General features: G+C 43.3%; 1 protein-coding gene across 1 annotated transcript in view; it reads right to left on the minus strand.

The window, feature by feature from the left end:
- LOC139550998 (roquin-1-like) overlaps positions 1-17,929 on the minus strand; it is a 34,856-nt gene that overhangs the window by 10,833 nt on the left and 6,094 nt on the right. Inside the window, exons 3-15 of the mRNA XM_071362328.1 lie at positions 17,145-17,265; positions 13,543-13,782; positions 13,010-13,185; positions 12,486-12,686; positions 10,500-10,632; positions 5,776-5,894; positions 3,593-3,705; positions 3,035-3,277; positions 2,611-2,831; positions 2,043-2,431; positions 1,383-1,520; positions 845-1,000; positions 74-299 (exon numbers count right to left, since the gene is read on the minus strand). Coding sequence (XP_071218429.1) covers positions 74-299; positions 845-1,000; positions 1,383-1,520; positions 2,043-2,431; positions 2,611-2,831; positions 3,035-3,277; positions 3,593-3,705; positions 5,776-5,894; positions 10,500-10,632; positions 12,486-12,686; positions 13,010-13,185; positions 13,543-13,782; positions 17,145-17,265 — 2,476 coding nt within the window. The remainder of the gene's footprint in view (positions 1-73; positions 300-844; positions 1,001-1,382; positions 1,521-2,042; positions 2,432-2,610; positions 2,832-3,034; positions 3,278-3,592; positions 3,706-5,775; positions 5,895-10,499; positions 10,633-12,485; positions 12,687-13,009; positions 13,186-13,542; positions 13,783-17,144; positions 17,266-17,929) is intronic.

A 17,929-nucleotide genomic window follows, 5' to 3' on the forward strand; every position in this document is an offset into this window, starting at 1 on the left:
TATGACCCTGATAAAGGTGACAACAGTGAATGGTCAAAATAAAGTTGCAAGTGCCCAGTGTGAGTAACCTTACCGGCTATGGCCATGTGCTTGGGGTTGGGTCCCTGGGCGGAGCCCAAGGCCTGCATGGGGCCTGTTGTCTGGTAGCCTGTCTTGGAGGTGCGTGAGATGGCCCCAAAGCGCGACACAGTGGGCTGGGGGCCGAAAGGGATGATGGGGTCGTCGTCCTTCACCTCTGTCCCCCGCCTGACCTGGGCCTCCATGGAGGGCTCCCCCCGCCTACCTTTACCGTCCACATTCTAGAGAGAGGGGGGGGGGGGGGCATTTAGAATGGTAATTTAGCAGGCCCCTTAGTAGCAGGCCCTACATTTAATAATAATTTAACAGAGCCATTCTGTGGGAGAGAAAGAGAAATAAACAAAAAGTCTGGGTTGAGAAAGAGAGCGTAGGGGCACATTTTAGAATTTAGCCATTTATTAGACACGCTCATCCAGAGTGAAATACAATATTAAAACAAAATGGAAAGAGGGAAAGATGGGGCCAAGAGAAAGTGAAGGGGGAGAGAGGAAAATGAGAGCGAAAGGCAGAGGGGCAATTAACAATTTAACCATTTAACAGATGCTCTCAACCAAAGCCAATTACAATTAGTAATAGGGAGGAGAGATGGTGAAGTAAGAAGATAAAAAAGGGAGGAAGACACTAGGAACAATACAGCTCATGTAACTTATTGTTCTAATCCTCCTCATCAAGCACAACACTGCTCCTGTGACATCTGAACCAGTAACACTTTCAGACACATACACTTCTCACTAAGACCCACCGGCACATTCCGACTGTCACTCACCATCATCTCCATGGCACCGGGCGCCATGACATCTTTGGGCTTGGAGTCCTTGGTGCCGATGTAGGAGCCGATGGTGTCACAGGACCAGGGAGAGTACTGGCCCGCGTAGTCAGGCTCCCTGCACTTCCCAAAGGCTTTGGAGCTCTCCTCCCCATACTGTGGAGACAGGCAGGTGTGTTAGAAACTTACTTGTATACCCATGCTAACTAGGAAACAGCATTTAAACATGCTAAAACGTAGGCATTTTGGAAAAGTGTCTATAGGGTGGAATAATGTAAAATATTGAATTTTACTGAAACAGGGTGATCGCTAGATAAATGAGTGTCATAGCTAAAACAGCACCAGCAGCCCTGTTTTGAAACTGTTACAAATAGACAGTAGTTTCACTTCCCAATTAGATAATGTCATGACATTAAAACGACCAGTGGGGAGCTTTGAAGGACAACACTAGTCACTTTACAGTTTGTTTCTGGACCAGGCAGAACTCTTGACTTTTGTGTGTTGACCCCGAGTGACATTCTGTGTGTGGGGGTCTCACCTCTGGGGGGTAGTCGCTGGGGAAGGTGTGGGGGAGGGTGGGAGAGATGACCTCCCTCTCCTCCAGCTGGGCCATCAGCTCCTTACGGCGGTGGTGCAAGTAGTCTAGGCTGGGCTGGGAGGAGCGCCCGTACGGCTCCTAACAAACCACAGGACAACAATTCTAATGATTAGTTACAATTAAATATAGTGTACACCAATGGTGCAGGTCGTCCAGACTGGGCTGGGAAGAGTGGCCATACTGCTCCTAGTTAACTCACCTCGGGACACAGTTCATGAGACTAGCGTGAGCGCAATGACTGGAAGTCTATGGGTATCTGCTAGCACGCTATTCAATATTAAATACATCTGACTTCTGGCCAACTTCTAACGACACAAATGTATAACTCAAGGGAGATGCAGCTCATATCTTATGAGTCATAAGACAACCACATAGTAGTCAGTGTGTATGTTCACCAATGGTCACCATCCTGGAGTTACAGGGTTTGCTAGCTTTTTGCTGAGCCCAGTGGCAACACAGCCGGATTCAACTGATCAACTGTTCATCAAGACCTTGGACTGGTTGAATAAGGTTTTACTACTGGTCCGGACCAAAAAGCCAATCTACCTTGTAACTCTCCGGGACCAGGGTTGCTGACCACTGTGGAGGAACCAAACTCACTCTGACGTAGGACCTCAAGGGTTGGGGCTGGGCCCCCGGTGGGTAGAATCCCTCTGGGGGGTACCTCTCCCTGGCAGCCTGCTCCTGGTGGTAAGGGGGCCCTTCCAGGGGCGAGGGGCTCATCCGGACCATGTCGTCCCTCTGCGAGGAGTAGGGCTGGGGGGGAGGAGGGGGGCCGGGGTAAGGGCCGTGGCGGCCCCGGGTGTCATAGTGGGATGGGGGAGGGTAGGAAAAGGGAGGGCCCGAGTGGGGGGCCGGGTAAGGGCGATCGGGTGGGCCGTAGTCGGGGTAGGGGTCTTGGTAGGGGGGTCCAGCTGGCTCGCTGGGGGGAGGGGGGTTGCGGATGTAGCGCTGGGGGGCGTACTGGGGGGGCTGCTGGTAGGGGTAACCTGTGGTGCGAGGGGGAAATGACATGTTGATTTTCTTCACACTTTTTTCTTCATATTGTCATTCAACAATATAGGTTCAAAACACAATCAATGAAAGCATTGAAATAAGTGAAAGTAAAAACAGGACAGAAACAAATCAGATGTTTCAAAAGTACAAAACAAACATTTAGCAGCCTCACCTTGGGGGTACTGCGAGGGCTCGTATTGCGAGGCGGAGGGCGGGGGGCGAGAGTCGGAGTAGTACATTTCAGGTAGCTGCTGCTGTGGGTACATCTGAGGCCCCCGGGGCACCACGCCACTGGGCATCTGCTTGGGCATGGACATGTGGTCTCCTGGCCCCCTGGAGTAGCCCATGGCATGGGGTGGCTGGGGGTACCCTTGTTTGGGCCCAGAGTCCAGACTGAGGGTAGAAAAACAGAGTGAGAGTTTTGGATACAATGTTACATAAATCAATCAAGTTTTTGCATCAATGAAAAAAAATAAAATAAATATGTTTATTTAACCAAAACAATATAGCTAAAACACATTGTCTTCTGTTACAAAATAGATTAACCAAATATATATAATTATAAGGTTGGCTGAAAGGCGGTGTTTCCCACTTACGAGTCAGGTGGCGATCCCGGGGAGCTGTTGCTCCCGCCGTCCATCTTGGGCTTGCGCAACAGGTCGTAGGTCACAAGGTCGGTGCCACGGGCGATGAGCTGGGGCAAGGGGGGTACGGCTGAGCCGTTGGTGAGGGGCGAGGGTTTCCGGGTCACCCCCACGTCCAGAGAGAGTCCATCGTCCGACAGCAGGCCAGATGAGCCGGGGAGGCGAGCTACCAAACGCTTGTTCATTTTACGGTACCTACGAACAGAAAATACAGTTATACTTCTGGCCTTGGAGGCTTGCTATAAACACAAAATACAGTTTTAATTTTACAGTAGCTATAAAACAGAAAAGTCATCCTATAGTAGATTTAAAAAATAAAAAATCTACACCAAGTGGAAGAGGTTTTAAAACAGTGCCATTCTAAGTGATAACTATCAAACTCAGAAAGAGGTAAGAGCAAAATATGTTTAGGTGTATTGATTTAAATGGGAAAGAGGGCAGAGTGCGCTATTCCATTTCAATCAAAAGGGTGGTGGTTGTGAGGTGTTTATATTTCTGAAAGGGACTTACTTCTCCAGCTCCTCCTGAGAGTGGGCGAAGGTACAGCTGGCTCCTCGGGGACAGCCTCCCTTCTGCTTCATGTCCCGACACATGTAAGTCTTGTACTTACTGTGCTGGGGGGGCTGAAGAGAGAGACATTTTAGAGTAACCACGTTTCCAGCCACAGTTTTTATTCGACAGCTGTGATGGAAAGTTGCAGTAGAATTTTATACATGCAGACAGATAATTTGTTCGTTCAACATGGTGGGATCTTTTTGTGTCTGTAAAATTAATTATGTGAGAAATGGCGTCGGAAAAACGCATTTATGCGCAAATATTGATATAATAACCCTTCTATCGAAATAAACCTGGCGTCACACAATAATATGGTGTGTGGTGCTCCCACTACGACTCGGGAAACCATGCAGTTTATTACAGGTTTTAAATATTGAGGGTTTTATTCTGGTGACCTGATGATCGATGCTTAACTGACAAATAAAAATATTCTTGCTCTTATCCATAATAAATCTCATGTAGACTTGCCTACACGCAAAGCCTACCTGCACTGTAACTGTGAGCTGTTGGCTAGAGAGCACGTGGCAAGACCAGAGTGGGCACATTTGCTATTTAACACAACAGCTTCTGACATAACTGTCCGTAGAGTTGAAAATAAGATGGAAACACATTGCACTTTAGAATTTTATTCGGTACATGAAAACTTGGAAGTGAAAAGGTACATTGTGTGCTCTATTTTCTTTATGGAAATTTTAGATCATTTGCCTGAAAATCTGTCACAAATTGGATGGAAACTTACATTGCCTTCAGAAAGTATTAATACCCCTCGACTTATTCCACATTTTATGTTACAGCCCGAATTCAAAACGGATTAAAATGATATTATTTGCAGTTTTACTTGTTGCAAACAGGACGCAAGTTTTGGAATATTTTTTATTTTGTACAGGCTTCCTTCGTTTCACTGTCAATTAGGTTAGTATTGTGGAGCAACTGCAATGTTGTTGATCCATCCTCAGTTCTCTCCTATCACAGCCATTAAACTGTTTTAAAGACACCATTGGCCTCATGGTGAAATCCCTGAGCGGTTTCCTTCCTCTCGGGCAACTGAATTAGGAAGGACGCCTGTATCTTTGTCATGACTGGGTGTATTGATACACCATCCAAAGTTAAATTAATAACTTCACCATGCTCAAAGGGATATTCAATATCAGATTTTTTTATTTACCAATAGGTGCCCTACATTGCGATGCATTGGAAAACCCGTGTTTGAAATTCTCTGCTCTACAGGATAGAATATTCTCCCAATGAGCCAATATTGTACAAACTTAGAAAATGTGAAATAATTCTGATATCTGTATCTTATCTTTAAAGTAGATTTTGAAAGACCTATGCCATATTAAATCCCTTTTTGTCAAAGTCAGTTTTGCCACATATTATTTGAAACATGACAGGGCAATCAATAGTACAATTGGGAAGTACATTACATTTTGGAACGTTGCACCTTAAAAGCAACATTTATATTACTCTATACAGTGCCTTCAGAAAGTAGTCACACCCTTTGGCTTATAATCATTAAGGACTGAGGATCCTAGAGGAAAACCTGGTTCAGTCAGTCTGCTTTCCACCAGACACTGGGAGATGAATTCACCTTTCAGCAGGACAATAACCGAAAACACAAGGACAAATCTACCCTGGAGTTGCTTACCAAGAAGACAGTGAATGTTCCCAAGTGGCCGAGTAACAATTTTGTCTTAAATCTACTTGAAAATGTATTGCAAGACATAAATGTTTGTCTAGCAATGATCAACAACCAATTTGACAGCACTCAAATCCGTTTTGGAATACTGACTGTCCAAACAGCAAGTTACAAGGTGACCAAATCGGATGCGTGTTCAGACAGCAGTCATTTGCTGACATGGCTACGCTAGTTGTTATAGTAACGACAGGCGTGCGCACAGTGGTGTAGGCCGATTGGTGTTAGTCCTCGTGGTCTCTATCACTCAGAAGTTCAAAATCTGTAACACAACATGTGGAATAAATCTGTATGAATACTTTCTGAAGGCAATGTATATATATTTTTTCTCTCTGACATGTCGCGACCCACCACTAACATGTCCGCAACCCACTTTGGGTCGTGACCAATAAAGGCTGCTGTAGAGTGATCAGACATAGCGAGCAAGGCGTGTGAGCTACGGTACCTGTTGTGGGTCGGCTCCCTTTTTGCTGTGGTTCTGGATGAAATCTACCAGGCCGTGGACTACAGTCTTCACCGCCACCAGACCCTTCTCCAGCTGTTCCCACGTGGGAGGGGGGGCGTCTAGAGACCCAGAGAACGGAGGGAGATAGGAGTCAATATTTGGCCTGAAGGAGTATAACACAGCATTACAATAGTGAGGCTGATAACTTAGATATCTTGGTCGGTTATGTCAATGATTAACAATAACTCTTAATATAAATTATTTATAGGCACTGTGCTCAAAGTGCTTAACTTCTTATGGCTGCAGGGGCAGTATTGAGTAGCTTGGATGAAAAGGTGCCCAGAGTAAACTGCCTGCTCCTCAGTCCCAGTTGCTAATATATGCATATTATTATTAGTATTGGATAGAAAACACTCTGAAGTTTCTAAAACTGTTTGAATGATGTCTGAGTATAACAGAACTCATATAGCAGGCAAAAACATGAGAAAAAAATCAAACCAGGAAGTGGGAAATCTGAGGTTTGTAGGTTTTCAACTCATCGCCTATCGAATACACAGTGGGATATGGGTCAGTTTGCACTTCCTACGACTTCCACTAGATGTCAACAGTGTGTAGAACCTTGAGTAAGGTCTATCATGAGCTGACCATGCGCGTTCACATGAGAGGGAGCTCTGTTCCATCGCACTTCTGAAAACAATGGAATTCTCCGGTTGGAACATCATTGAAGATTTATGTAAAAAACACCCTGAAGATTGATTAAATACATCGTTTGACATGTTTCTACTGACTGTTACGGAACTTTTTGACATAGTTTGCTTTTAGTGAACGCGCTTCCTGACTTTGGATGTTTACCAAACACGCTAACAAAAATAGCTATTTGGACATAAATCGTTTTGATGTCTATTATTCTACAATGTAGAAAATAGTACAAAAAAAAGAAAAACCCTGGAATGAGTAGGTGTGTCTAAACCTTTGACTGGTACTGTATGTTATTAATATTTAATTCAGTTATTTAAATTATGACCCCAGTTTATTGCAGCAGGCTATTGGGAAACAAGCACTTCTTACTGCGAAATTGTCTGTCTTAATTTGAACTTGTCACGTTCCTGACCTGTTTTCCGTTGTTTTTGTATTTGTTTAGTATGGTCAGGGCGTGAGTTGGGGTGGGCAGTCTATGTTATTTGTTTCTTGTTTAGGTTCATGGTTAATTAGCCTTATATGGTTCTCAATCAGGGGCAGGTGTTTGACGTTTCCTCTGATTGAGAACCATATTAAGGTAGGCTGTTCTCACTGTTTGTTTGTGGGTGATTGTCTTCCGTGTCAGTGTTTGTACCACACGGGACTGTTTCGTTTGTGTAGTCTGTTCCTGTTCGTGCGTTCTTCGTTGTTTGTTAAGTTCTCATGTTCAGGTCGGTCTACGTCGTTTTGTTATTTTGTATTTATCAAGTGTGCTTCGTGTTTCGTCTTGTCTAAATAAATTCATCATGTATTCATCACCCGCTGCATTTTGGTCCGATCCTTGCTCCTCCTCGTCTGAGGAGGAGAACGACTTAGACGAACATTACAGAACTAAACAAGCTGCTAAATCGTTCAGTTTACATCTTGCCTACATCTTGTTTAGGCTACTGTAAACTATCTGAAATTAGATGTAGGCCTATCAGGGGCTATAGGCTAATTGCTTTTATCTAAGCAAACTATGGCTAAATGTAATTACAATCATAAAACCAGATTTGAGTCTGTAGCCTACACCCATTTTAATGAAAAGTCAATCTCGCCAATGGGCCATTTATAAGGGTTTGTAGTCTTAACATCTGGCACATGACAGCACAATTGCCAGAGAAAAGACTAATATTAGTTTTTTTTTGTTCATCCAAGTGTTTCTTGCTCAGAGATTGAGATCCTCTGTCCAGCTTTCATCACTCAAACTCTCCTGTCGGATTTCTCTATAGTTATGCACATGCACAAAGAGGATTGATTTACATTTATAAACCTGGTTTGAGCCCTGAATGCTGATTGGCTGAAAGCCATGGTATACTTTTTACTGTTCTATTTACAGTGGTAACCAGTTTATAATAGCAATAAGGCACCCCGGGGGTATGTGGTATATGGCCAATATATCATGGCTAACGACTGTATCCAGGCACTCCACTTTGCATTGTGCTTAAGAATAGCCCTTAGTCGTGGTATATTGGCCATATACCATAGCCCTTGTGCCTTATGACGTAATTTGAATGTGGCAAGTGATAAAGATAATTCGCCCTTATAAAACTCGCCTTATAGTTTTCCATCAATGGATGCCGATTTAACTCGTTTAACTGCTATGATTAAGCAATGTCATAGCTTGCAATGATTCTTATTTTGAGGAAAACCGAATTTTGCTTCTAACGTGATAATCCTTAATTGGCTTGATACAGTTATGGGAAAAGGGTGTATGGCAAATGATCTCTTGATTCAAAAACAATAAAAAATGTGGCTAGTTTTCAGGCCTTCTGGGTAGGGTTTGAATGGTCATTGAGCTAGATTTTTTTAGCTTGACCTGGCAACCCTGCATATACATTCTTATGGTATATCTTCCCCGTATCATTCATGGGTTTACTAACTCATGGTAAAACACAGTGTCCTGTAGGCCTAGATGCTAACCATATACACCCCCCTTGCCTATTACTGCCACTCACATACATAAATACACACACACACACACACACACACACACACACACACATATATATATATATATAAGCCAGGGCCTAAAATGAACACTCGCCACCTGCGGGTAGATTTTGGCATTGGCAGGTGAGATGTCTATTTCACCAGGCACATCGGCGTGTGGTCTGGGCTCCACAGTGCGAGCATGTCACTCGCATTTGTGAATGAAAATAGTCAAGTATGATCACATTTACAGGATAATGAAAACAGCTAGTCACATTTAAAGTATTTAAAGTAAGTCAAAGAACTACGAATCCTATATAGCCTATTCTAACTCGCGTTGCAACACTGTCTAGCTGGGGGCTGAGCACACGTTAAGAGCTGAGTGAAAGACTCATTCTTTAGAAGCGGTGCGCACAGGCATAAAAGTTGGTCTAATTTACTTGAAACTAAAGTCTACTGAAGTGAGACTTTGTCCTTGCGTTTCTTGGCTATTTACATTGTTTTGTTCATAAGGTAGGTTGTTTTTCTATGTTGGAGTTAATTGTTAGGGAAGAGAAGACAATAGTACTAGTCAGACTCAATCTCACACGCACAAACATGACTCGAGTCGCTTTACCACGGTAACATCCCACCCTTAAGGGGGCAGGTGAACATTTGCCTCATCTGTGATATTTTGGTTAAAAGACACCGGTCACAAAATGAACTGAAACATACCACATTAGTTCTTACTAGTAATTAATGTATTGTTTTAGAAACATTACAAAGCTCACTCATCCTCTTTTGTTTTGGTGTAATTTTGGCAACAACAACAAAATATCTGGTAAAAGATCTGAGTGGCTGGTAGATTTTTAAATCTACCCGTCACTGTGGCTTGTAGACCAAAAAGTTAATTTTATGCCCTGATAAGACCTGGGTTCTATCAGGTGGGGGCTATCTCTCTATCAGTACTAGCATAGTTAAAGAAATAAGAAAGCTGCCTGAAAAAAAGAAGGGTAACACATACACAAGTATGACAATACGGCTGTGTTTACATAGCCACTCTAAGAACCCAAATCTGATTTTCTTTCCATATCCGTTTTCCATTTTTTCCTGACTGTCCACACTCAGAATTACATGTGACCCATATCAGATTTGCACACTCACACTGATGTATCCTCTGAAGTAGTACACCGATGCAATGGTCATTTCATGTCACTTCTCCTTTTCGAACATTTGGGGTGGTTGTCATGGTAACAGCAGGTCATGTGCAACAACCAAAAAACACTTCAGAGCAAAATGATCTTATCTGAGCGTGTAGACAGAGGTCGCAAATGGTGGATCGTGTTTGTATCAGGATTGAGATCCACATATGCAGGTGGTATAAAAATCGGGAAGTCAAAAGATGAGATTCCATGTGGTTGTTAAACATAAGGAAAAATACCAGATAGGTAACAGACATGCAAATAATTGGGAAAAGAATTTGGCTGTCTGGGTACTTCACTCCCTCTCAAACATAGGCTACTGCTTAAAGGGCTCTTAAACAAAAGTGCTTCAATGAAACGGTACTTAACCATGATTGGAATGACAGATAGTAAAAATCCATAGGTGAGATGGGTCATAAGGGCCAATGAGTCATACTCATTTGAATCAGTCTGATAACATCACAACTTCTTCTCCCTGACCACAGCCACATGAAGCTCAAAGAAACACAACCTGTTCTACACTGATTGATTGATTCTTTACCACTTAACTATTGGAACACACTGGGCTGTATTTCATTCCAGAAAGTTCAAGAAAACTCCCTCTATGCACTTGTTCCCTGCCCTTCGAGAATTTGATGGGACCGAAAAGGGGAATGCAATAATTTGGCTAAGTTCCTGGTAATGCTTTCAGCTAATTGGTACCATCCGTCCCATAATGGGGACAACACAAAAACAGGAGTGACTTAGAGAACAATTTTGAATGCGGAAAGGCAGACCTGGTGTGTCTGTGGTTCGAATACAATCTTCAGTTGCATGCATCATTGTCAAGCTTTGGCCCTGAGCGGGGTGTGTGATGTGCATGGGAGCCAGCGTGTGTGTGTGTGTCTCTCTCACCGGGGCTCGGGTCGATGTTGGCCAGGAGCTCCAGGTGTGGTCGGAGGCGGTTAAGGTTGGCGGGGTCGCCCGTCCTCTGCAGGGCGATGGTCAACTCCTGGACGCTCTGGGCAAACGAAGCCGGCGTCTGCAACTGGAGGGGACACGGGATATTAATGAAAATTCTAATCAACATTTGAGTGCCTGCACCTGGATTTTCTCCCACTCTTTTGTGGATATGATCATTCCTGCTATCCTGTATCCTATCAGCATTGTTTGCAATAACATGTTTTCTATTGTGAAGGATTGACCCACAGACAAAGTGCTGCTCCTTTAGTGGAAGCTTATGGGTATTTTGTGGTTTCATGTGTACACACAGACAGTTATATAGACAAATACACAAACTGATAAGTAGATGTTTACATGAGTGAATGTGGGATTTTTGTGAATATGCGTAACTGACACACACCTCGTTGATAATGGACTGTACGACGTACAGTACCAGTCAAAAGTTTGGACACACCTACTCATGCAAGGGTTTTCTTTATTTTCTACATTGTCGAATAATTGCGAAGACATCTAAACGATAAAATAATAACAGATACGGAATCATGTAGTAACCAAAAAAAATTAAACAAATCAATATATATTTTATAGATTCTTCAAAAATAGCCACCCTTTGCCTTAACAGCTTTGCACACTCTTGGCATTCTCTCAACCAGCTTCACCTGGAATGCTTTTCTAACAATCTTGAAGGAGTTCCCACATATGCTGAGCACTTGTTGGCTGCTTTTCCTTTACTCAGTGGTCCAACTCATCCCAAACCATCTCAATTGGGTTGAGGTCGGGGATTGTGGAGGCCAGGTCATCTGATGCAGCACTCCATCACGGTCCTTGGTCAAATAGCCCTTATACAGCCTGGAGGTGTGTTTTGGGTTATTGTCCTGTTGAAAAACAAATGATAGTCCCACTAAGCACAAACCGTATGGGATGGCATATCGCTGCAGAATGCTGTGGTAGCCAGCTTGTTAAGCAAAGCACCCCCACACCAACACACCTCCTCCTCTATGCTTCACGGTGGGAACCAAAGGACAGATATCCACCGGTCTAAATGTCCATTGATCGTGTTTCTTGGCCCAAGCATGTCTTCTTATTTTGTGGTTTCTTTGCAGCAATTTGACCATGAAGGCCTGACTTACGCAGTCTCCTCTGAACAGTTGATGTTGACACTCCTCTGAACAGAGATGCTTCTGTTAATTGAATTCTGAAGCATTTATTTGGGCTGCAGTTTCTGAGGCTGGTAACTCCGATGAACTTATCCTCTGCAGCAGAGGTAACTCTGGGTCTTCCTTTCCTGTTGTGGTCCTCATGAGAGCCAGTTTCATCAAAGCGCTTAAAGGTTTTAGTGACTGCACTTGAAGAAACTTTAAAAGTTCTTGAAATTTTCAGGATTGACTAACCATGTCTTAAAGTAATGATGGACTGTTGTTTCTATTTGATTATTTGAGCTGTTCTTGCCATAATATGGACTTGGTCTTTTACCAAATAGGGCTATCTTCTGTATACCAACCCTATCTTGTCACAACACAACTGATTGGCTCAAACACATTATGAAGGAAAGAAATTCCACAAATGTACAAGGAACACCTGTTAATTGAAATGCATTCCAGGTGACTACCTCATGAAGCTGGTTGAGAGAATGCTAAGAGTGTGCAAAGCTGTCATCAGGGCAAAGAGTGGCTACTTTGAAGAATCTTAAATATAAAATAGATTTGTTTAACACTTTTTTCGGTTAATACATGATTCCATACGTGTTATTTCATAGTTTTGAAGACTACACAATTATTCTTCAATGAAAAAAATTGTAAAAACAAAAACTGTGGAATGAATAGGTGTGTCCAAACTTTTGACTGGTACTGTACATGACAGCTACTTCTAGGACGAGTAACATAGACCTAAACAGACGCAGACACTTTGTCGAAGACACACTAACAGACACACAGGTACCTTGTCAATGATGGACTGCATGTGGGACTTGTGTGACTGGTCCCCGTAGAGCAGGGAGGACCACTGGTCAGGGGCGATGCGGAGGCCGCCCTCCATGGCGATCTGGACAATCTGGGAGTCATGTTCGCGCCGCAGCGCCTCGTACGTCCGGAACTCCTCCTTCAGCTGCATCAGCGACGAGTCCTCGTCCCGCTTGGTCACCTAGACAACCGGGAAAGAGGGCGTTAGGTTAGAGTTTCCTAAAAACACTGGGTCAGGATCTACTGATTGGTTATAGATGGTTTAGAGAATTTTAGGGAGGTCATAGCCCAAAACATGTTTGTGAACCACGTGGCCTATGCTGGGTCATATTCATTGGAGCACACTCTAGCGAACGTTCCAAAACACTATACAACAGAAAACAAAACCGTGTTTGTTATTGGGAACGTTAGATAGTACCTCTCCATTTCACTCCGGTTTGTACCAAATTAACAAGAACCAGCTCCTAGAACTGTGTTTGTGTGTGTAGGTAAAGTCAGACCTACCTTAAAGCAGGAGGCCCTGTAAAGGAGTTGCACCACGTGACCGATGCTGGTTTTGGAGGCCTGGGGGAAGCGTGGCTCCAGCCGCTGGACCACGAACAGCACCAGGACCTTCCTGGACAGGGCTGAGCCGTCCTCCAGAGCCAGAAGCACCAGCTTCAGAGCCTCCTCCTGCATGGCTGGGTGGGAGAACGCATACAAGTAGGTTTAGACCACAAGCACACCCACAGCATTTGAGAAGACATTTGTGCAAGTTTGAAAACATACAAACATTTACGGTAGTAAATGTCATTGTATAAGACAGTGTTTCTCTAACCTATCCTTGGGGACCCACAGATGTTTCACAAATTTGCTGTCGTCCTGAACTAGCAGTGATTCAACTAGTCAAGAACTTGAGGATTAGCTCTGGACGATCTGGGAGTTTGCTACGGAATAGATCAACTGGAAAATGGAACGGCTGGGGGTTTCCGAGGAGAGGTTTGAGAAATTCTGGTATAGTCAAGGCGGGTGTGTGTGTAAACTTGATATCATCCTACCTGGGCCCAAAAACTGGCAGCCCCTGGCCCGGACGGCGGCCCACAAATTGGACGACAATTGCTGGGGGTTTTGGTGCTGCAGGATGAGCTCTGTGACCGTGCGCTCCCCCAGAGATCTTGCTGCCCTCATGGCCCGCACCCGGCCCTCCTCCTCCACCAGCTGACAGTGGACCAGGGTCACCAGCTTCCTCTGCATGGGTCGACTCAGCATACTCAGGGTCGTGCTGTTCAGACCCACCCCTTGTGAAAGACAACGGGAAGGAGATTGGGGGGTGGAGAAAGAGACACCATAGAATGGTTTTTAATTTAAAAAATACACATTTGAAGTCGGAAGTTAACATACACCTTAACCAAATACATTTAAAATCAGTTTCACAATTCCTGACATTTAATTGTTTTAAAAAGTACCTGTCTTAGGTCAGTTAAGATCACCACTATTTTAAGAATGTGAAATGTCAGAATGGAGAAAATTATTTATTTCATCACATTCACAGTGGGCCAGAAGTTTAAATTGTTTAACTTGGGTAAAACGTTTCGGGTAGCCTTCCACAAGCTCCCCACAATACGTTGGGTGAATTTTGGCCCATTCCTCCTGACAGAGCTGGAGTAACTGAGTCAGGTTTGTAGGCCTCCATGCTCGCACACACTTTTTCAGTTCTGTCCACAAATGTTCTATGTGATTGAGGTCAGGGCTTTGTGATGACCACTCCAATACCTTGACTTTGTTGTCCTTAAGCCATTTTGCCACAACTTTGGAGGTATGCTTGGGGTCATTGTCCATTTGGAAGACCCATTTGCAACCAAGCTTTAACTTCCTGACTGATGTGTCTTGAGATGTTGCTTCAATATATCCACAATTTCCCTTCCCTCATGATGCCATCTATTTTGTGAAGTGCACCAGTCCCTCCTGCAGCAAAGCACCCCCAAAACATGATGCTGCCAGCACCGTGCTTCACGGTTGGGATGGTGTTCCTGAGCGGTATGACGGCTGCATGGTCCCATGGTGTTTATACTTGCGTACTATTGTTTGTACAGATGAAAGTGTTACCTTCAGGCGTTTGGAAATTGTTCTCATGGATGAACCAGGCTTTTGGAGGTCTACAATTTTTTTTCGGAGGTCTTGGCTGATTTCTTTAGATTTTCCCATGATGTCAAGCAAAGAGGCACTGAGTTTGAAGGTAGGCCTTGAAATACATCCACGGGTACACCTCCAATTGACTCAAATGATGTCAATTAGCCTATCAGAAACTTCTAAAGCAATGACATAATTTTCTGTAATTTTCCAAGTTGTTTAAAGGCACAGTCAACTTAGTGTATGTAAACATCTGAACCACTGGAATTGTGATAGATTATTTAACTTATAACTCACTGTCTGTAAACGATTGTTGGAAAAATGACTTGTGTCATGCACAAAGTAGATGTCCTAACCTACTTGCCAAAACTATAGTTTGTTAACAAGAAATTTGTGGAGTGGTTGAAAAACGAGTTTTAATGACTCCAACCTTGTATGTAAACTTCCCGACTTCCAACTGTATTGACGATAGATTGCAGCTTGCATAAATGTTATTGTCTGCATCACTTCCAATCCCCCAATTATTTGGTAAAAATATATAACAAATAAAAGTACATTATCTCTTTTAAATATATTTTCCCTAACCCTACCACCCCTCCCCTAATTGGAGTAAACTAATGGACAACACTTAGCCTTCTACTTCCAGCATATACTACAGCGCATTCGAAAAGTATTTAGACCCCTTGACCTTTTCCACATTGTTAGATTACATCCTTATTCTTAAATTGATTAAATAGTTTCCCCCCCTCATCTACACACAATACACCATAATGACAAAGCAATAAACAAGCTTTTAGAAATATCACATTTACATAAGTATTCAGACCCTTTACTCAGTACTTTGTTGAAGCACCTTTGGCAGTGATTACAGCCTCGAGTCTTCTTGTGTATGACGCTACAATCTTGGCACACCTGTATTTGGGGAATTTCTCCCATTCGTCTCTGCAGATCCTCTCAAGCTCTGTCAGGTTGGATGGGGAGCATCGCTGCACAGATAATTTCAGGTCTCTCCAGAGATGTTCGATCGGGTTCAAGTCCGGGCACTGGCTGGGCCACTCAAGGACATTCAGAACCTTGTCCCGAAGCCACTCCTGCGTTGTCTTGGCTGTGTGCTTAGGGTTGTTGTCCTGTTGGAAGATGAACCGTCGACCCCAGTCGGAGGTCCTGGGCGCTCCGGAGCAGGTTTTCATCAAAGATCTCTCTGTATTTTGCTCTGTTCATTTTTCCCTCAATCCTGACTAGTCTCCCAGTCCCTGCCACTGAAAAACATCTCCACAGCATGATGCTACCACCACCATGCTTCACCGTAGGGATGGTGCCAGGTTTCCTCCAGGCGTGACGCTTGGCATTCAGGCCGAAGAGTTCAATCTTGGTTACATCAGATCAGATAATCTTGTTTCTCATGGTTGTCCTTCTGGAAGGATCTCCCATCTCCACAGAGGAACTAGAGCTCTGTCAGAGTGACCATCGGGTTCTTGGCCACCTCCTTGACCAAGGCCCTTCTCTCCCGATTGCTCAGTTTGGCTGGGCGGCCAGCTGTAGGAAGAGTCTTGGTGGTTCCAAACATCTTCCATTTAAGAATGATGGAGGCCACTGTGATCTTGGGGAACTTCAATGGTGCAGAAATGTTTGGCACCCTTCCCCAGATCTGTGCCTCGACAATCCTGTCTCGGAGCTCTACGGAAAATTCCTTCTTCCTCATGGCTTGGTTTTTTTCTCTGACATGCACTGTCAACTGTGGGACCTTACATAGACAGGTGTGTGCCTTTCCAAATCATGTCCAATCAATTAAATTTACCACAGTTACCACATGTCCAATCAAGTTGTAGAAACATCTCAAGGATGATCAATGGAAACCGGAGTCACCGGAGCTCAATTTCAAGTCTCATAGTAAAGAGTCTGAATACTTACGTGAATAAAAAAATGTATATATATATAAATATGCAAAAATTAAATAAAAATAAAAAATAACTTTTTGCTTTGTCATTATTGGTTAGGTTGATGAGGGAAAAAAACTATTAAATCAATTTTAGAATAAGGCGGCAATGTAACAAAATATGGAGAAAGTCAAGGGATCGGAATATTTTCAGAATGCACTGTACATTTTACGGACACAATGTATTTTACAATAGAACCCTTTTGTTTGTTGTTAATCCCATCCTCCAGCTACCATCAATCCCTCCCATCTATCTTTTAACACCATCCATTTTTTAATGTGTATTTGCCATATATTTTTCAACTGTGCTGTGATGTTTCACAGAAGTTCTGACCCTTTCTATTCTCATAGTTCTACAGATTGTAAATTAAATATATTTTTCTGCTAAAAGTATCATTTTATTATTGCTCTATTGACTATGACTTTTTAAAATAACCCAGGAGTGCCATTTGCAGAGTTAGCTCAAGGTAAATGTTGCAATTCTTTAGCCATTCTACTGTTCTACTATCATCTACTACTATACCAGGGACCCATTCTACTATAATCGTCCTGAGTCAGAGCTGGTTCAACACTGTGTATACGCGTGCGTTTTACCTCTGGTGTTGCTGAGGGGTTTGAGGTAGAGAGCCAGCTCCTCCACACACTGACTGGCCTCCTCATAGTGCTGCGCATCTTCTGGGCTGGTGATAAGGGCCACCGGCTGGACCTTGGGAACCTGGAATTGATGGGACACACAAGTGGCACAATGGAATATTAATGTATGAAAATAAACAATTAAAACACGTGTCACATTTAATAGGATGCTGGGAAGTGTGTAAATGGGTTAATTTACACAGTCAAATAATCAAACAAATACCTTTGTTGGTTTATAATATAATTAGATGAATTAATCAATACAGTTATGTATTGAGTGTTCAGGTTCTACTTCCCCTATACGCAGTGACATATACTGAACAAAAATATAAACACAACATGCAACAATTTCAAAGGTTTTACTGAGCTACAGTACATATAAGGAAATCAGTCAATTTAAATAAATTCATTAGGCCCTAATCTATGAATTTCACATGACTGGCCAGGGGTGCAGCCATGGGTGGGCCTGGGATGGCATTGACCCACCCACTTGGCAGTTGTCGGACAGCATAGGCAACAGCTCTATAGAGATGAGATTTCTTAGAAATAATAAAGTAATCAAATAAAACAAATGTAACATACACAATTGCACTGACCACACACCCGCCACCTAAGCCCCTTTTTGATCCTGGAAAAACCCTGTAGTTCTTATAACTGTATGTCAATGGGCATAGACACGCACTGAGCAGAGAGAATTGACCAAACTTCACAGCTATAACATCTTTGACACCCTTGGCTGGCTATGT

The sequence above is a fragment of the Salvelinus alpinus genome, chromosome 23, assembly GCF_045679555.1.
Source record: "Salvelinus alpinus chromosome 23, SLU_Salpinus.1, whole genome shotgun sequence".
Lineage (NCBI taxonomy): Eukaryota > Metazoa > Chordata > Actinopteri > Salmoniformes > Salmonidae > Salvelinus > Salvelinus alpinus.